The sequence below is a fragment of the Neofelis nebulosa genome, chromosome 5 (genome assembly GCF_028018385.1).
Source record: "Neofelis nebulosa isolate mNeoNeb1 chromosome 5, mNeoNeb1.pri, whole genome shotgun sequence".
NCBI lineage: Eukaryota > Metazoa > Chordata > Mammalia > Carnivora > Felidae > Neofelis > Neofelis nebulosa.
In genome coordinates, this window is record NC_080786.1 from 54,277,934 (window position 1) to 54,296,049 (window position 18,116).

Genomic DNA, 18,116 nt, shown 5'->3' on the forward strand with positions numbered 1-18,116 from the left:
TGAGGCACCCCCTCAAGGAGCTATTTCTTAGGGAAGACTCTCCTGCTGACACCTCCACCACCCCCCATTCCAGTTCATGTGTCCAGTGTAAAAAACGTGAGCAAGCTAAACTCCTTTATAATCACTGACCATTGCTGGAATTAGTGATTCATTAACTGAACTGATGAGTGTCTGTTGTTCTTTCTCCCCTCCCCAGTAAGCTCTGTGAGGACAGGGAAGAGTTTGACTTTATAGAATCCCCACAACAGAATACAGCATCTCCTAACTCAGAGAGGGCCCTCATTAAATATTTATTAAATAAGTAATCAAAGAAATACGATCTGAAAAGAACGTCAAAGCAGATTATTTCAGATCACAAATTATTTCTATATAAGCACATTGATGTAAATATATGCTGCATTACAATAAAATCCTTAATTAACTGTTGCTCAGGGAGAACATATTGCAAATGGAGGGAAACCATAAAATGAGAAGGTTAATAAATCAATTTTAATAACAAGTTAATAGTAAGGAAATATGTTGCATGCTCTGAATAAAGATTTCTTATGGATTGGATGGTTTCCAAGGTCCCAACTGCCCATGTTTAGACATTTTGAAGAAGGGACGTGAAAAGGGCAGAACAACCGCTTCCCAAGCTGGAAGGCACATCTCCTTGTCAGTGAACATCAGAGAGAAACTCCCTTCTGGACCAGGTATCACGTGATAGAACAAAAAGTTACATGATGAGGCCACCCAATCTTTCTCAAGCTATCGGGACAGTTCCCAGAAGCGCAGGTAGGACAGCGGCCAGTTTTGTTGCATCCTGTTTACTTTCTTCTGTTTTAAAAAGTTGAAAAGTAGCGCTAATTTGACATTCATTCATACGAGTTAAATAAATGAGGAGGATAAAATTTTCGAACAATATTATTTAAGCACTACAGCAAGATAAAAGTTAGTGTTCTTAACTGCTATCAAGCTATACTCCGAGACCAGTCTTTTTTTGGATAAAAGTCAGTTCCCACCCCCCTTCCATCTGTTTTTTTTCTCTTGCACACACTTATTTACACCCAATTTGGTGCCAATTTTCAACAAAGTTAGGTTTCCTTTTAATTTTTACATTACGATCTTCCTTTATCTTTCAGGTATTCTGTGGGACGTAGAACTATATGCTATCTTCCTCACTAACTGGAATTTATAACTATCTGTGAGCCAAGTCTGCCCCCCCTCATTTGTGTGTTAAACAAATATAAAGAATAAAGACGCTGAGTAATAAAGATCATGTCTCTTCTGGAGCTTTTAAAGCTATAGTGTTTCTTTTTGTTCCTTCGAAAGGTTGTACCCGATAAATTACATTACAAATAAAAATGAATCAAGTGAGACTGAGAGGTCAGAGAAGAATTACAGAGGCGCCAGTTTCTGTAGAGGGTCTTTAATGGATGGTATTTTGAGGCTATCAATTTGGAAAGAAAAAAAGTAAGTAAAAGTCCATTTCATACTCATTTTGCAGACCTCATCCTTTTCTTTGTTTTCATACAATTAACTGTGCCAGTGTTTTATTTTATACAAGATCTATGTTGATCTTCTACTCTGTCCTAATATTATGCAAACAAATTCTAACTCCTTAAAGGCAGACAGAAATTAAACCATTCAAATGCTGTTGTTTAGTAATTTCAAAATAACAATAAGTAAGGCATTTTCACCTATGTATCACCAGTCATGCCACTCCCCCTTAATTTTTGTCATTGTTCCTACTACTACTCGCAGAAATCCTAAAAGATCAGATAATAAAAACCCAAACAGGTCTTTACATTTTTTTCAGTTTCGTAACTAAAGCCCATCTCAAACTATGAACTGCCTTCATTCTTGAACTTACTTTAAAATTGTCAATTTGTTTTGTCTCTGGGAAAGTAAGAATAAGTCATGACCAAAGGGGAAACTGCCACTTGTTGCCCTTCATGGAGTCTCTCCTTCACTCCATTTAATGGCAAATGGGAGTGCAGACCTGGGTTTACTCGATGCCAGTGGAGGAATCCTTTTTTTCCCCCCATAACAACAAACATCTAGCAGAGTTCCTTGAATATAGAAAATGTTCAATGTAAATCTGGCAAAAAAAACAAAAAAAGAGGAAGAGTGAATAAAAGAATAATGCAATTTTCATTGTTTAAAAATGAATCATTTCCACTCCTTTATCTGACTATGATTTGAAACCCCTTGATAATCAAGCTTTACCAAATAGTTTTAATGACTCGGTACAGAGAAATAGACCAGGGTACAGAGAAATGTGGCTTTAGGAGAGCTTAGAAAGAAGGACCTGTGCTCAACCAAGTTTCACATGAAACTTGGCAGTGGCATTTCCAAGCTTCTCCAGAAGCAGAAAGGATTGTTTTAGAGTATAAGGCAAAGTAAGGTGTTCCCAGGAGCAGAAATATTTTAAATGTTTTCATTTAGGCAGGGCAAATGGCCTGTTTAAATCAAACGACCACCCCTAACCTTGTTTCATAAGGCTATTGGGGAGATAGTGTGACTTACTCTGAGAAAAACCTGCTTTTATCTGGCCTACATCTGAATCCTGCTTGTCTCTACATTTTCCTTTGCTTTTACTTTTTTCTCTCATTGACTATGGAATTTCCTGTTTGATTTTTCTATAGGGGTCCTGGTGTTTAAGGGGTGAAGAAATGAATAAATTCTAATCCTAAAAAGATAACTGTTTCAATCTGCCTTAATAAAAGCACAAGTTCCTGGCTTCTCCACGGTGTCACTCTAAGACGCTTCTTGAGGCCACCACCCAGCAGATAAGTTGCTTACTGGTCAGGAACCGCGGTAACTCTCCTCCCTCCCGTGCACTAAGGGTCATCCCCAGGGAGTAGTGACTTCAAGGACAGGTCTTTCGTCCCCTGTGCTGAGAGCACAGACGCCCTTTAAAGACAAACTTTGCAAACAAGAATAACCTTGAGAAAGACCCTTATACGCAGATCAATGCTCAGGAACGGTGCCAACCACTTACAACTCCCCTTTGACATTTCACAGATGTGTTTCACGCTAGGGAAGAGGCCTCCTTCTACACCGAAACCCAAATCCATGCTTTGTGTCTTGGGTGCAGTGGGGGACTTATCGGATGAGCCGCTGGGGAAATACGTGCCCCCTATGCTCTCTTTGGTCAACTAGAGTCACCTTGGCAGAGGGTTCCCCTGCCTCCCAGGGGATACTTCTGTGGTGCCTTGACCTAAGCCTCTCCCGGGAATTCTTTATCTGTTCGGGAGGTCTTGTGGAGTGCAGCTTCACAGTCCCACGGATCTGCCCAGAACCATCCGGCGGTCCCCAGCCCCCAAGCTCTGGGACGGCTTCGGGGCTGCGCTAGCCATTAATGGACATCATCCATTTTTAATCAGAAAGATCAGAAGAAAGATGGTAAGCGAATCCCAGTCGCAAGTCAATTTAAATAACATTCCTGGGGAAATCCAATCACTTAAAACTGAGACACCTACGCGAGCAAGAGCCCCCGCCCGACTAGCAAGGAAGAGCGCGACGGCTGAATTTTAATCAAGATCAGGGGGCTCCAGAGCTGAGCGCGGAGCGTTAACCCTTCCAGCCCCGGAGAGTGACAAGGGGGCTTGCAAAAGCGCGGACGGCCAGGGCGAAGATGCCCACGGCAGCCACGCACAGGCTGCCTCTGCCATCTTGGGCGGCTCCGAACGCCCAGAGCTCTACCCGGGAGGCTGGGCGCTCGCGGTTAAGGTCAGAAGCTCAGGAAGCCGCTCCGGCTGCGAGGAGAGGCCGCCTCCCGCAGCCTCTGCGCGCCTTGGGCTCCTCCTTCCGCCCAAGCGTGGCCAAGTGAGGACTGCTCCGGCCGCAGGTAGCCGAGGCGCGGGAGGCGGCGCGCTGGACCCAGCGGAGCGCCCGGGGAGGGGCCGACGGACACGCGGACAGACGGATCCCCCAACCCCCGCCCGGGACATTAGCAACGGTCTGCGCGGGCCATGTGGGGGCCCGGGGTCACAGCCGAGGGCCTGTCGGTGGCGCCCGCACCGCCGCCGCTGCTGCCGCTGCTGCTACTGCTGACGCTGGCGCTTGTGGCGCCCTCGCGGGGCGGCGGGGGCTGCGCGGACCTGGCGTGTGGCGAGCGGGAGCGCTGCTGCGACGCGGCTAACGCCACAGCGGTGCGCTGCTGCAAGCTGCCGCTGCACGCCTTCCTCGACAACGTGGGCTGGTTCGTCCGCAAGCTCTCGGGGCTGCTTATCCTGCTAGTGCTCTTCGCCATCGGCTACTTCCTGCAGCGCATCATCTGCCCCAGCCCACGCAGGTACCCGCGCGGTCAGGCGCGGCCCGGGCAAGCACGGCCCGGGCCGCCGGGGGGCGCGGGGCCGCCGGGGGCCGCGGGGCCGCCCGACGACGACGACGACTCGCCCGCGCTAATGCGCGACGAGGCGGCTGCCGGCTCCCAGGACTCACTGCTGGACAGTGGAGGCGGGGGCCGGGGAGGCGGAGGGCGCTCGGCCCCCTCCTGCGCCTCCGAGCACGAGCTTCGCGTAGTCTCGCCGATCTTCCTGCAGCTGCCCAGCTACGAGGAGGTCAAGTACCTGCCCACCTACGAGGAGTCCATGCGGCTCCAGCAGCTCAGCCCCGGGGAGGTCGTGCTGCCCGTGTCGGTGCTTGGCCGCCCACGAGGCGGCGGCGCCGGGGAGTCAGACGGCGGGGAGGGCCGCTTCCCGCTCATCTGAGCGTCTACGGCCGCTCGAGGACCGCGCGGACAGAACGGGGCTAGGTGGGCTGCGGGTGGGACGCAACGGCCGAGGTGGTACCTGCCACCGCCAACTGCCTCAGACCCCGCCTGGTACCCGGGCCGAATCGCCCGTCGCTCGGCGACTGGGCTGGAGTCACTCCCGTTTCCCGCCCCCACCCCCTTTCCTCACCCCCCCCCCCCCCCCGAGATCTTAAGTTTCCCTACGTTTCATTCGGTTCAAGGAAACGTTAGGCGCGCGCGGCGGGGGCCACAGCAGCGGACAACCCAGGAGCGCAACTTCGAAGGCCGTCCCTACCCTCAGCCTCTGCTCAGACTGTGTTCACTCGTAAGTGCCTGCTTTCCGAATCAAAGAGAACACGTGAGCCCTTTCGTGAGTCGGGAGAAAGGTAGCAACCTTTAGGGATGAAGGGAAAGGGGCGCAGTTCCATACCTCTCCCTCTTGCCCAGACAGGTCACGGTCTCCGAAGATAAGCCAAGGGCTAGGAGCCGTGGGGGTGAGCCACCACTGGAGACTGCTGTGCGCGGTCGGGGAGATCAGCTCCTAGGTATGATTGAATCCCTCCCTTAGGGAGAACACCCACCCTCCACCAAAAAAAACTTGCTATCTTCCTGGCCAAGTATAGTCACAGCTGATGGCTCACAATTTGATGAGGAATACCCAGGATATCCAGTTAGGGGGTGTACCTATTGAAGATACAGCATTTAGGTATATTGAAGACCGTATTTGTAATAAGGTACAGTTGGGCTTTTGATTTTTCAGTTACTGAGAAGATACTTATATTTATTTGTCTTTTATTTTTATATTTTTACCATGGATTGAACGTATCAGGAGTGTGTGCAGTTAATGACATGATAATCGTCTTTTCGTCTTTTTTAGGTCTTAATGGCCTAAATTGTCATTATTGTTTAATAAAATGTTGGACATTATTTCATTTATAATGGGGGAAAAAAGGAGGCATGGTCAAACGAGACAACATATGTGACATAAAACACATGACGGATATCTTATTTTCACTATTTGAGATGAATATATTTTATTTTTAGTACTGTGTCATAACATATAACTTTTTGTAATAACTATAGATTGTGTAGTCTAGGTCTTAATTGTGTCATTCACCACATAGTTATATGTAGAAATGATTGATACACGTATGCCGTACCATGAAGCATGATGTCATGCACTTTTCCCTCTATTTTAAAATACATTCCACAACATGATACAAAACATAAGAACTTGTGACTTGTGACTTCTCTTCAAAGCCATAATTGTGCAAGTAATGTACTACAGAAGGATTTAGTCAACCTATCCTAAGAAAAAAATAAATGTCATTGTATCAGTTCCACCATCCTATGAAATGTCCTTTAACCAAATGGTAATTTAAAATAATATATTAAAATGCATTATGTATAATGTACATATGTATATTGTCTATGTACAATATACACATTGTATACCATATAATTATTATACTTTATGATTGTCATGAAAAGTAGGAAACAAAAGGTTTCTCTGCTTGTGGAAAGATGAGTGTTATTAAGAAAGATTTTACATGGGAACCACACATATGTACCTAGAAACACTGATTTTATGATTGAAAACTTTGACAGTCCTGAAATTGTATTAGAAGAAACTGATGATTTGATTAATTTGAGAAATGATTTAATTGAGAAATTAATGTGAGAAAATGATTTAGACTTTTAAAGGCGAATAGAAAAAGTCTGGCAGTTCTAAGGAATTTTAAATGTCTGAATTGTAATAGAACAGAATGGTTTACTCTAAAGTTCTAAAAGCTAATGACCCTGTCATTGAAATCATTTGAAGTGTATTAAAGCATAGAAAAACATTAAAATCGTTCTCTCTGTAAATTGTACCAGATGTGTGACTATATGGTATGTATTAAAATATGAAATGTGTATCTTTGTTATTTATAAGCAGTCTTAAGCTGTGAGTTGGCAAAACAATGAGTTGAGACTACATGGATTGACAATGGCACAAAATTTAATGAAATCATAGCATATTGAATAATTGCGTATATTCATGTTAGTCAAACACTATAAATCTTAGTTTTACGTGTGGCTATCAATACTACCCACCATTCAAACAAACTGGAAAGTTGCCTTAATCTTTTAAATTATTTATCCTTTGAGGGTACACTGTTTTAGACACTTCTTCAAATTCCCCATATCTGAAACATCAACATAAATATCCATATATATATCCATCCTGTATGTTGTTGCTATTACTAACATCTTGACCTTTGCAACAAAATCTTGTAAAAATATAATATGAATCAAGTATATTTCCTTTGTATCAACTGTGGAACAATTCTCTCCCTAAGATTCAGAATGTCTGTAACGTAACACTAATCATGAAGGAGATTACACTAAATTTTAAAATTACAACAAACTACGTTTGTTTTTTTTCCTAGTCATCACATAAGCTTTTATGCACATCCCTCATTTAATAAAAATGAGTTTGACTCTGTGTTTTTCTTGCACTCCATTGATTTACCAAGCACAATTTTGTGGGAAAAAAATTCTTAAAAACTATTTTTATTAACGATGAATGAATGTGTTTCATGGTAACACAAACACATATATAACACACCACGTTAATACAGAACCTGTGTATTCACATTGCTAAAATATCTGGATAGAAATATTTTTAAGGTACTACGGGCAGTATTTAGATGTTCAATTTTATAGATATTACCTGGAAATTATTTATTACATAGAACTAGTAGAGAATAGAAATTTAAAAAACATTAATGTAGAAAAGTTATTCTCTCACTTGAAAATAATTCATGATATGATGATTTTACTTATTTTCAATCTTTTATATATAGGTCAGAGCACAGGTATATATATATATATATATATATATATATATACACACACATATATATACATATACACACACATATGTATATATATGTGTATATATATGTATATATTTATGTATGTATAAAATCACCAGTTGCTTAAAGACATGACTATTTTCTGTTTATATTTTTATATATTATATAATTATACATGTGTATACACACACACACACACATAAAATAATCTGCTTAAAAGCAATTTTGTTGTTGGTGTTCAATATCATAACAAAGGGGATAATGTCTTCTTGAGATAGAATGACAGTTTTAAGAGGCCATTAAATCAACCATGGAAAATGGCTTTGGCAATTATGCCAAAGGGCATGAGGTGTACTATATAAGGAAAACAAGATTCAATTGTAAAGGCTGAAGGGAATATTAAGGAAATGGCCTCGACAGTTTAAAAGACAATATGCTAAGTACCTTAATGTACTTTATGTATACAGTTTCTCTCAAGTGGAATTAATAAAGGAAACAGTTCATAGCTGGAACTTATTATGTTATAAACATGAATATGGTGTTCGGATTTATACAATGTTCTGTACTGATTTCTGTAAAAATTTTATGAACATAATTAATTTGGATTTCCAGATTGAAAGAAACAATGATGAATCGTTTTATTTTGAGCAGCCCAGCGTTAACCATCTCTGCAAAACTGTAAGTTGCTGACAACGAATCAGTGATAGAATATTTGGCAAGTTTATATCTGACCTCACTAGTTTACAATTTACTTTTTCATTCTCCTTTCATCCATTGGTAAAAGATGAAAAGCTAAGGGAAGGTATTTTATCAACAAAGAATGAATCAACAAGCAGCTAACTGTAAGGAATTAAGATATCCTTTCCTCCATAAAGATGGAGGAAAATTTTTAAAAAATAATTAAGACATCCTTCCATCTTTATGAAGGAAAGGATGTCTTAATTCCTTTTTTAAAATTTTGCCTATAAAGTAATCAAATGTCAAATAAAACCAATACTTTGATTATATTTAAATACATATAGAACCTAATTTTATTTATTTTCTTTTACTTACAGAATTTGCTTAAAAAAAAAAAAAGATTTTATTTTTAAGTAGTCCCTACACTTGATGTGAGGTTGGAACTCAACCCTGAGATCAAGAGTCGCTTGCTCCACTGACTAAGCCAGTCAGGCCACCCTCAGTTTAAATTTTATGACAAAAATTATACTATGATGGACATTTATGTTTGCCATCAACCTAAAGATTATCACTTTTTTTTCTCTTCAACTTCTTAGCTAAGCACCTTCATTGTCTTGATTTCTCCTAGTTCTTATTTTCTTTGTATGTTGTTATTACCTTGCTTTGAATTTTCAGTAGATGTTTTCACTGAAACACATCTTGTAGGACTCCAAGTTTCTCTTTTCTGTGATTTAGTATTACTCTGGTTATGGCTTGGCCTTTTGCACAGTTTCTTCTTTTGATAAATGTTATTTTTCTGAAGTGTTTTCTTTGTTTTTCTGTTTGCATCTGACTTCTCTTGGTTTCCAGTTTTGAGCCAGGTAGTTTTCCTTTTTATTCATGGAAAGACTGTAAACATATTTTTCGTTCTTATCCATAGAGATTTTATCTTGTCACTGAGCAAATGATCGTATCTTTGCATCCCTCTAGAAAGAATTTTCATTTTTCTGGATCTCAAACGGTAATTCTTGATTTACCTTTTTATATTTTGCTTCCTCACTTGAAATTTTCTAGAGAGATTGTCAGCACTTTTCTCCCTGTCTTTCCCCTAAAAATGTGCCCTCTGCTATATTTATAAGGGCAGAGAATTAGACCCTTGAATCTTAGTAGTGACAGGGACCTTATTTTGGCTTCCAAACCTCAAGGACATTATTTGTCCATTGACTGCTATATCTTTATGCTTCTAGGTTTTCCTCACAGGCATCTTTGTGGTTTCCTCTGTGTCTGTCATTTTATCTGAGGAATAGTTAACTGTTTTCTTCTCATTCTTGCTCACAGACATTCTACTTGTTATACTAGATAAAAGATCATATCCTTCTATTCTTACAGAGAGGACCTTATTTGAGCCTTTAGACCTCAAGGATAGTTTGATTTACCATTGATTGCTGTATCTTTTACATTCTTACAGATTTCTGCATGGGCTCTGAACTTCTGTATGTAGTATCACAGTTTTACGGAGATTAGACAGTACCTCTAACTTTACATTTCTTTTATTCCTGCCTCTAGATGATCTTGAAGAATCCCTACTGTAGTGTTTCAGATTTTATCTAAGGAACTGTGAATAGTTTTATCTTCTGCCTCTTAGTTGGCTACGTTTGTTTCATCAGAGAAAGGATTAGAACTCTCCACGTTAACACCTGTTTTATTTTGGTTTGTGAGAATTTTTTTCTTATGTATTGACCAAAGATTTTACCAGATCAAAATTAATATTTATTATTTTCCTGGGTCCTAAAAGTATCTTCTCTTCATTTGTAGGTTTAGCTTTTTTCTTGCAAACTGTTCATTGGTTTGTCACATTTCTCCATGTGCATGACCCCTGTTGAGCTAGCCAAATGATCAGATTCCTATAGATTTACACCAGTTTACTTCTTCCTCTGATGTTACAGTCTGTGTCTTTTTTCCATAGCTCCATCTTCTGAGTTTTTCTCTTGGAAGCTCTTCACAGTATTCTTTTAATTTTTCTTTATTTGAAGTATTTCTGTTGACATAAGCATCTGAGACTCTAGAGTTCTATATCTGTGTCTGGGATATAGGGACAATGCTGACTCAGCTTTGCTTGAAAATTAACCTCATATTTCTTTACATTCATCTCTGCACATTACCTGTTGGACTAGGCAAGTGTTTAGATTCTTGAAACTTTTATGTTTTTTAGGGTAAATCTTGTTCTTTGAGTAACTCCATCTTGCATGTTCCCAGGCCACACATCTTCAGTTTGAGAGGCATTAATCTTGGATTCATATTCACAAGGACTACAAGAGTTTTCTTGGCTGAGATCTGGTCCGTCCTTACTTTTGTGCACCGAATCAAACATTTCTTCAAATCCACTATAGTCACCTTCCAAACATCATGTCTTTTGTTTGAAGTCTTCAAGTGCATTTCTCTTTTTTCTTGATGGTTTCGATACAGTACTAATAACTATTGGCTCCAGGTTTTCTTTTGGTGTTTTTTTTTTTAATGTTGTGTGGCTTTCTACATTTTCTTTTGACTGAAAAATATGTACACCATCCCGTCTATGTTCTAATATCTTTTCCTAATACTTGGTTTTCTCTTTTTTTTTTTTAATGTTTATTTATTTTTGAGAGAGAAACAGAGTATGAGCAGGGGAGGGGCAGAGAGAGAGAGGGAGACACAGAATCTGAAGCAGGCTCCAGGCTCTGAGCTGTCAGCATGGAGCCTGATGCAGGGCTCAAACTTGCGAACTGTGAGACCATGACCTGAGCCAAAATTGGATGCTCAACCAACTGAGCCACCCAGGTGCCCCTCTACTACTTGGTTTTCCTGAGTATTTTTAACATCTTTTATTATAGCTATTTTAGGTTTTTCTTATAATCTCTCTGATGTATCTGAATCCTTCCTAAGTAAGGTTATGAGGAAGCTTTTAAAATTTGGAGTTGCTATATTGTAATGCCTGCTGACTCTTCTACTGGCTGCACCTTAGCAGTTTTCCTAAGGTTCTCTTTCATGCCTGTAGGATTTTCTGCCAACTCCCACTTCTGCTTTGGAGCTGTCCTGAGGTTCTTGACACCTGTCAAGTCTTCTCCTGGGTTCTTTTTTTTTTTTTTTTTTTTTTAATTTTTTTTTTTTTCAACGTTTTTTATTTATTTTTGGGACAGAGAGAGACAGAGCATGAACGGGGGAGGGGCAGAGAGAGAGGGAGACACAGAATCGGAAACAGGCTCCAGGCTCCGAGCCATCAGCCCAGAGCCTGACGCGGGGCTCGAACTCACGGACCGCGAGATCGTGACCTGGCTGAAGTCGGACGCTTAACCGACTGCGCCACCCAGGCGCCCCGTGGGTTCTTTTCTTTAGGAGTTTTGTCTGTTGGTGCCCATTGGGTCTTCTCTAGGTTCAATCTTTTCCACAGAAGTTTTCAGAAGTTTCTTGATTGTTGGTTCAGCTAATTCACATTCTCCCTGGGACAGCTGGTAGCTATCTTGAGCTTCTTGTTGATTGTCTTATATTCTAAGGGTCCACCATTTGTTGTGTGATTTTCGTAAGGCCCTTGGTTCCTGTTGAGTCTTCCACTGGGTCCACTTTTCCTAGGCATTCCAAACAAACTCTTGATAACTCTGAGTAGGGTTTTCACCTTTCCACATTTCCATCTGGGAGAGAAGGAGTTCTGGTTGCTTTTGCTGTCTGGTTGTATTGCTCGCTTTGGTGTTTTTATGAGCTCTTTGATGCCTTCAGATCTTGTATGGAGTCTGCTTTTTCCTCAGTTGTCCCCAGCGGTCTCCCAAGGGCTCTGAGATTTTCTAATGGTTATGATTTGTGCTTTGGACTGTTCTAAGCTTTTTGTGGATGTCACAACCATTTGTTTATTCCTCTAGTCCTGTTGGTGTTTGTAGGAATTCTCTGATACCTGCCAGGTCTCCCAAGGTTCTGGTTTCACTTTAGGTGTTTTCAGTAGCCTCCGGACACCTGCTAGAATTTCTACTGGCTCTGGGTTCAGCTTTCAAGTGTTCCTAAGCTTTCTGTGAACATAATCATCATTTATTTGTTCCACTGGGTCTTTTGGTATTTATAGGAGCTGATAGCTGCCAGGTCTTCTTCCTTGGGTTCTGGTTTTATTTTAGGTGACTTAAGCATTCCTGTGAGGATTCGTAGTTTTTGCTGGGTCTGGTTTGTGCTTTGGCATATTCCTAAGCTTTCTGTGAAATGTATCACCATTTAGTTGTTCCTGTTTATTTTGGTGTTAGAGGGAGCTCTCTGATACCGGCCAAGTCTTCCACATGTTCTGCCTTCTTCTCAGGTGTTTGAAACCACCTCCTGAGGAATGTTAGTTTCTACAGTTTCCAGACTGTTTGGGGGTCCTCCTAAGCTTTTTGTGGACACCTAATTTCATTTCAATCTGTTTATAATTAAGAATTTCATAAGTGAATTTCTGAAACTTACAGTATTGTGTGTGAGTTCTGGCAATTAATTTTGGTAGGTTAAATATAATTTCTAGCAACTCTACCTCAGATTTAAAATTTGGTAGCAATTTATATTGTAGCTATTTTTCCAAAGAGTGAAATGCAAACATGTGCACTATTTTAGGCATAAGCTTGGCAGCTGCTGTGAGAAGTGGCACTATTCCCTTGCTACCATGATAATGATAACAATGATAAGTATAATTCATTGGATGTTTACATGTGGCAGGCGCTGTTCAAGGCATCTTTCATATATTATCTCATTTAAAATTCATAACAGGAGGAGCTAAGGACTAACCCCATTTTATAGATGAGAAAAGGGCAGCCAGAGAGGCTGAGTAGTGTGTCCAAAGTCACAGGGGTGATAAGTAGAAGATCCAGGAGGCAGATCCAGCCTCTCTGACTCCAGAGTTAGTACTCTTAACCACTAAATTTTCAACATGCAATTAATTTAACCTCGTAGAATATTTTATTATTAGAGCTGTGGCTATAGCTGCAAAGCATCACATTAGAATCGTCTTTATTTTTTCACAAGCAAAATATGGTAGCTATTATTTGTTATTTGCTGCTCAAAGGAACTATTATTAGGGGTGCCTGGCTCAGTCAGTTGAGCATCTATCTGACTCTTGATTTGGGCCCATATCATGATCCCATGGTTCCATGAGTTCAAGCCCCACATTGAACTAATTCTGTGCTGTTAGCACAGAGCCTGCTTGGGATTCTCTCTCTCCCTCTCCCTCTGCCCCTCCCACTGCTCGCATGCTAGCTTTCTATCTCTCTCTCTCTCTCTCTCTCCCTCCCCCTCTCCCCCCCACCATAAAATAAAATTTTAATTTAAAAAGGTCAAAATTAAAGGAACTATTATTAAAAATATAATGGAATCTAGGCCAGAAATCTTTAATGACTCGTAAAATTGTTTGTGGAAATGCATAAATGTTTTATGGATAAAACCTGAAATGGTCAAGAAAAACAACTCATATATTGTTGTTTTGTGTTTCTTTCAGCCAGTTCCTTCAACACCCAAGTGTGCCTCCTTCCTGGTCTGACTTCATTAATTTTAAAAATTGAAAAACATTTCTTTAAAATAGCTGGCAAATCTTGTCCAGTATCTTAAAAAAATAATAAAAATAAAGAAAAAAAAACAAAGGTTTTTGTATGCTCAGCATAAAAATGAGAAACATCGAGTCTAACATTATAACTAAATCCTCAATGCCAGCTAATATGGAAACAAGGACAAAATAGCTTCCTAAATTAAGATTGTATTTATATGCTTGTGGTGGAATATGGTTGGTAGAACCTCCTACAGAATAACATAATGATTTAGAGTTGACTGCCCATGTGAATCTCCAGACTCTAGATTTACTAGTTATGTGACCATTAGCAAGTTGCATGACTTCCTAAGGCTGTTTTCTCTTCTGTAAAGTGGGGAGACTACCCACCTCAGATGGTTGTAATATTAAAGTATGTATAGGAAGCACTTAACATTCGTGGGGCCTGAGACATAAAAATGTATTTCAAGTGCCAGTATATACACACTGGTTGACACTGGGTTCTTGGTATGAAATTCAGATAAAGTTGTGGAAATTCAAAAACTTTCCCAGTTAATCATGGGCATCGATGATTTGTGGATTAAGAGTAGAAACACTTTGATGAAAAACAAAAATTAACTGCACTTAAAAAAGTTGTCAGCTCTTTTTAATGACTGGTTTTGGCTGAGGTGATAGGCTGTGGGTGAAAGATTATGTAGGAAAAGAGAAATGGGATTTGGACAGACAAGGAAGAGTTGGAGTGGCAGACGAAATAAAATGGGAAGGGTTGAGAGTGTGGATACCTTGATGTCAAGGAGCAAGTGTAGTGGGAGAAAGGTAAGAAGTGCTAGAGGTAGGCCAGTGGAGTAGGAGACTGGGATACTGGATCTTGAGATTTCATATATAGAGAAGCTGTGGGTGAGGACAAAGTTGAAGAAGTGGTCTTGGAAGTGGGTCCTAGAGAGTGGACACAAGGCCTGTAGAAATAGAAGAGGGTTCAGGTTTCTGGGGGAATATAAGGAAAAGTAGAGGAGAGCAAGTCAGTGATGGCAAATGCATGGCCCAATGAACACTGAAACCCACCTCAGGTATGATAGAACTGAGTCTGACATAAAAGTGTTTAGACATTTCTAATTTTTAACCTGAAGAAGAGAAAGCCAAGGGAATATAACTGTCATGAAATATTTAAAAGGCAAACTTATAGAAGTGAAATTAATCTTTTTTTTTTTTTAAACAGGGCTCCAGAAGGTGGAATGTAAAGGTAAAAAAAAAAAAAAAATCAAACTACAAATACATCAATTTTCCCATCTGCCCATCCACTCATCCATACACTATTCATTCAGCCACCCAACCATTCTGTAACTTACACTGAAACTGATTTGAGGTCGTTTGCAAAAAGGACACACAAAACAAGATCCTCAAAAAGTAATTAAAAGAACCAAGGCAAAAGGGAAAAAGCAAAGCTGCAAAAATAAGGTCATACCTTGGTTCTGAGTTTTATAGCAGGAAATAAAAATTCAATTAAAGGATTCAGTGTTTGTAAGTAAAAACCAGAGGTGCTTGAGAGAAGCATAAATCTTCCTGGTACTGAAATCTGGAAGAAGTTTCTCCTGTAAGTTCTCATAAAGAGGACACTGTAGGGACACCTGGATGGCTCAGTTGGTAGAGCATGCAACTCTCTTCTTTTTTTTTTTTTTTAAAGTTTATTTATTTATTTTGAAAGGGGTGGAAGGGGCAGAGGGAGAGGGAGAGAGAATCCCAAGCAGGCTCTGCACTGTCAATACAGAGCCCACTGCAGGGTTTGATCCCACAAAATGCGAGATCATGACCTGAGCCAAGATCAGGAGTCAGAGGCTCAATTGATTGAGCCTCCTAGGTGCCCCCAGAACATGTGACTCTGGATCTTGGGGTCATAAATTCATGTTGGGTGTAGAACTTACTAAAAAAAAAAGGTGGGGGGCACCTGGGTGGCTCGGTTGGTTAAACAGTTGAGTCTTGATTTCAGCCCAGGTTATGATCCCAAGGTTTGTGGGTTCAAGCCCTACATTGGGCTCTGTGTTGATAGTACAGAGCCTGCTTGGGATTCTCTCTCTGTCACTCTCTCTGCCTCTCCCCCATTCACATGTGTTCTTTCTCAAAATAAATAACTTTAAAAAACACTGTAATGTCAAGAATGACATATTCAACCATTTTTACACTAAGTATGTTACATAGGGCTTTTAAACATGAGATCCTCAGTATAGGCATAATATTGTAGATCAGTACAATTTTGCAAGGAACTTAAATAATGTAGTTCAGTAACTCTTAACTCCTAATTACTTGGTCCAATCCCAAAACAGGTTATAGTCTAAGGAATAGATAGCCATATAACTTCCAAATACTTCTTCCAAATATTTCCCCCAAGTGTTTTAAAAGTCATTTTTGTTAGGAGCGGTTGGAAGATGGCGGCATAGGAGGACGCTGGGCTCACCGCGTGTCCTGCTGATCACTTAGATTCCACCTACACCTGCCTAAAGAACCCAGAAAACCGCCAGAGGATTAGCAGAACGGAGTCTCCGGAGCCAAGCGCAGACGAGAGGCCCACGGAAGAGGGTAGGAAGGGCGGCGAGGCGGTGCACGCTCCACGGACTAGTGGGAGGGAGCCGGGGCGGAGGGGCAGCATGCCGGCCAAGCAGAGCCCCCGAGTCGGGCTGGCAAAAGTGGAGGGGCCTGACAGACTGTGTTCCGACAGCAAGCGTGACTTAGCGTCTGGGAGGTCATAAATTAACAGCTCTGCTCAGAAAGCAGGAAGGCTGGAGGACAAAGGGAGGGAGAGCTGCTGAGCCCCCGGATGACAGAGCTCAGTTTGGTGGGGAACAAAGGCGCTCGCCAGCGCCATCTCCCTCGCCCATCCCCCAGCCAAAATCCCAAAGGGAACCAGTTCCTGCCAGGGAACTTGCTCTCTCCGCGCAAACACCCAACTCTGTGCTTCTGCAGAGCCAAACCTCTGGCAGCGGATCTGACTCCCTCCCGCTGCCACAGGGCCCCTCCTGAAGTGGATCACCTAAGGAGAAGCGAGCTAAGCCTGCCCCTCCTGCCCCCGTGCACCTTGCCTACCCACCCCAGCTAATACGCCAGATCCCCAGCACCACAAGCCTGGCAGTGTGCAAGTAGCCCAGACAGGCCACGCCACCCCACAGTGAATCCCGCCCCTAGGAGAGGGGAAGAGAAGGTACACAGCAGTCTGACTGTGGCCCCAGCGGTGGGCTGGGGGCAGACATCAGGTCTGACTGCGGCCCCGCCCACCAGCTCCAGTTATACACCACAGCACGGGGGAAGTGCCCTGCAGGTCCTCACCACTCCAGGGACTATCCAAAATGACCAAATGGAAGAATTCCCCTCAGAAGAATCTCCAGGAAATAACAACAGCCAATGAGCTGATCAAAAAGGATTTAAATAATATAACAGAAAGTGAATTTAGAATAATAGTCATAAAATTAATTGCTGGGCTTGAAAACAGTATAGAGGACAGCAGAGAATCTCTTGCTACAGAGATCAAGGGACTAAGGAACAGTCACGAGGAGCTGAAAAGTGCTTTAAACGAAATGCAAAACAAAATGGAAACGACGACGGCTCGGATTGAAGAGGCAGAGGAGAGAATAGGTGAACTAGAAGATAAAGTTATGGAAAAAGAGGAAGCTGAGAGAAAGAGAGATAAAAAAATCCAGGAGTATGAGGGGAAAATTAGAGAACTAAGTGATACACTAAAAAGAAATAATATACGCATAATTGATATCCCAGAGGAGGAAGAGAGAGGGAAAGGTGCTGAAGGGGTACTTGAAGAAATTATAGCTGAGAACTTCCCTGACCTGGGGAAGGAAAAAGGCATTGAAATCCAAGAGGCACAGAGAACTCCCTTCAGATGTAACTTGAATCGATCTTCTGCACGACATACCATAGTGAAACTGGCAAAATACAAGGATAAAGAGAAAATTCTGAAAGCAGCAAGGGATAAACGTGCCCTCACATATAAAGGGAGACCTATAAGACTCATGACTGATCTCTCTTTTGAAACTTGGCAGGCCAGAAAGGATTGGCACGAGATCTTCAGCGTGCTAAACAGAAAAAATATGCAGCCGAGAATCCTTTATCCAGCAGGTCTGTCATTTAGAATAGAAGGAGAGATAAAGGTCTTCCCAAACAAACAAAAACTGAAGGAATTTGTCACCACTAAACCAGCCCTACAAGAGATCCTAAGGGGGATCCTGTGAGACAAAGTACCAGAGACATCACTACAAGCATAAAACATACAGATATCACAATGACTCTAAACCCGTATCTTTCTATAATAACACTGAATGTAAATGGATTAAATGCGCCAACCAAAAGACATAGGGTATCAGAA

At 41.5% G+C, this 18,116-nt stretch overlaps 1 protein-coding gene across 46 annotated transcripts in view; it reads left to right on the forward strand.

Annotated features, from left to right (window-relative positions):
* The first annotated feature begins 2,890 nt into the window (after positions 1-2,890).
* The window catches only part of C5H3orf80 (chromosome 5 C3orf80 homolog), a 75,862-nt gene continuing 60,636 nt past the window's right edge, over positions 2,891-18,116 (forward strand). For 12 of the 46 annotated variants that reach the window (XR_009261948.1, XR_009261954.1, XR_009261947.1 and 9 more), the window contains exons 1-3: positions 2,900-4,547; positions 4,942-5,045; positions 8,191-8,256. Coding sequence is in view for 13 of the 46 variants with exons in the window: in XM_058730362.1 (XP_058586345.1) it covers positions 3,957-4,547; positions 4,942-5,045; positions 8,191-8,256 (761 nt within the window). In the remaining 33 variants the exon portion in view is untranslated. Of the gene's footprint in view, positions 4,698-4,941; positions 5,046-5,167; positions 7,224-8,190; positions 8,257-13,708; positions 14,918-14,969; positions 14,994-18,116 lie in introns of those variants that run through there. The other 34 variants (XR_009261932.1, XR_009261936.1, XR_009261935.1 and 31 more) reach the window with 19 other exon arrangements.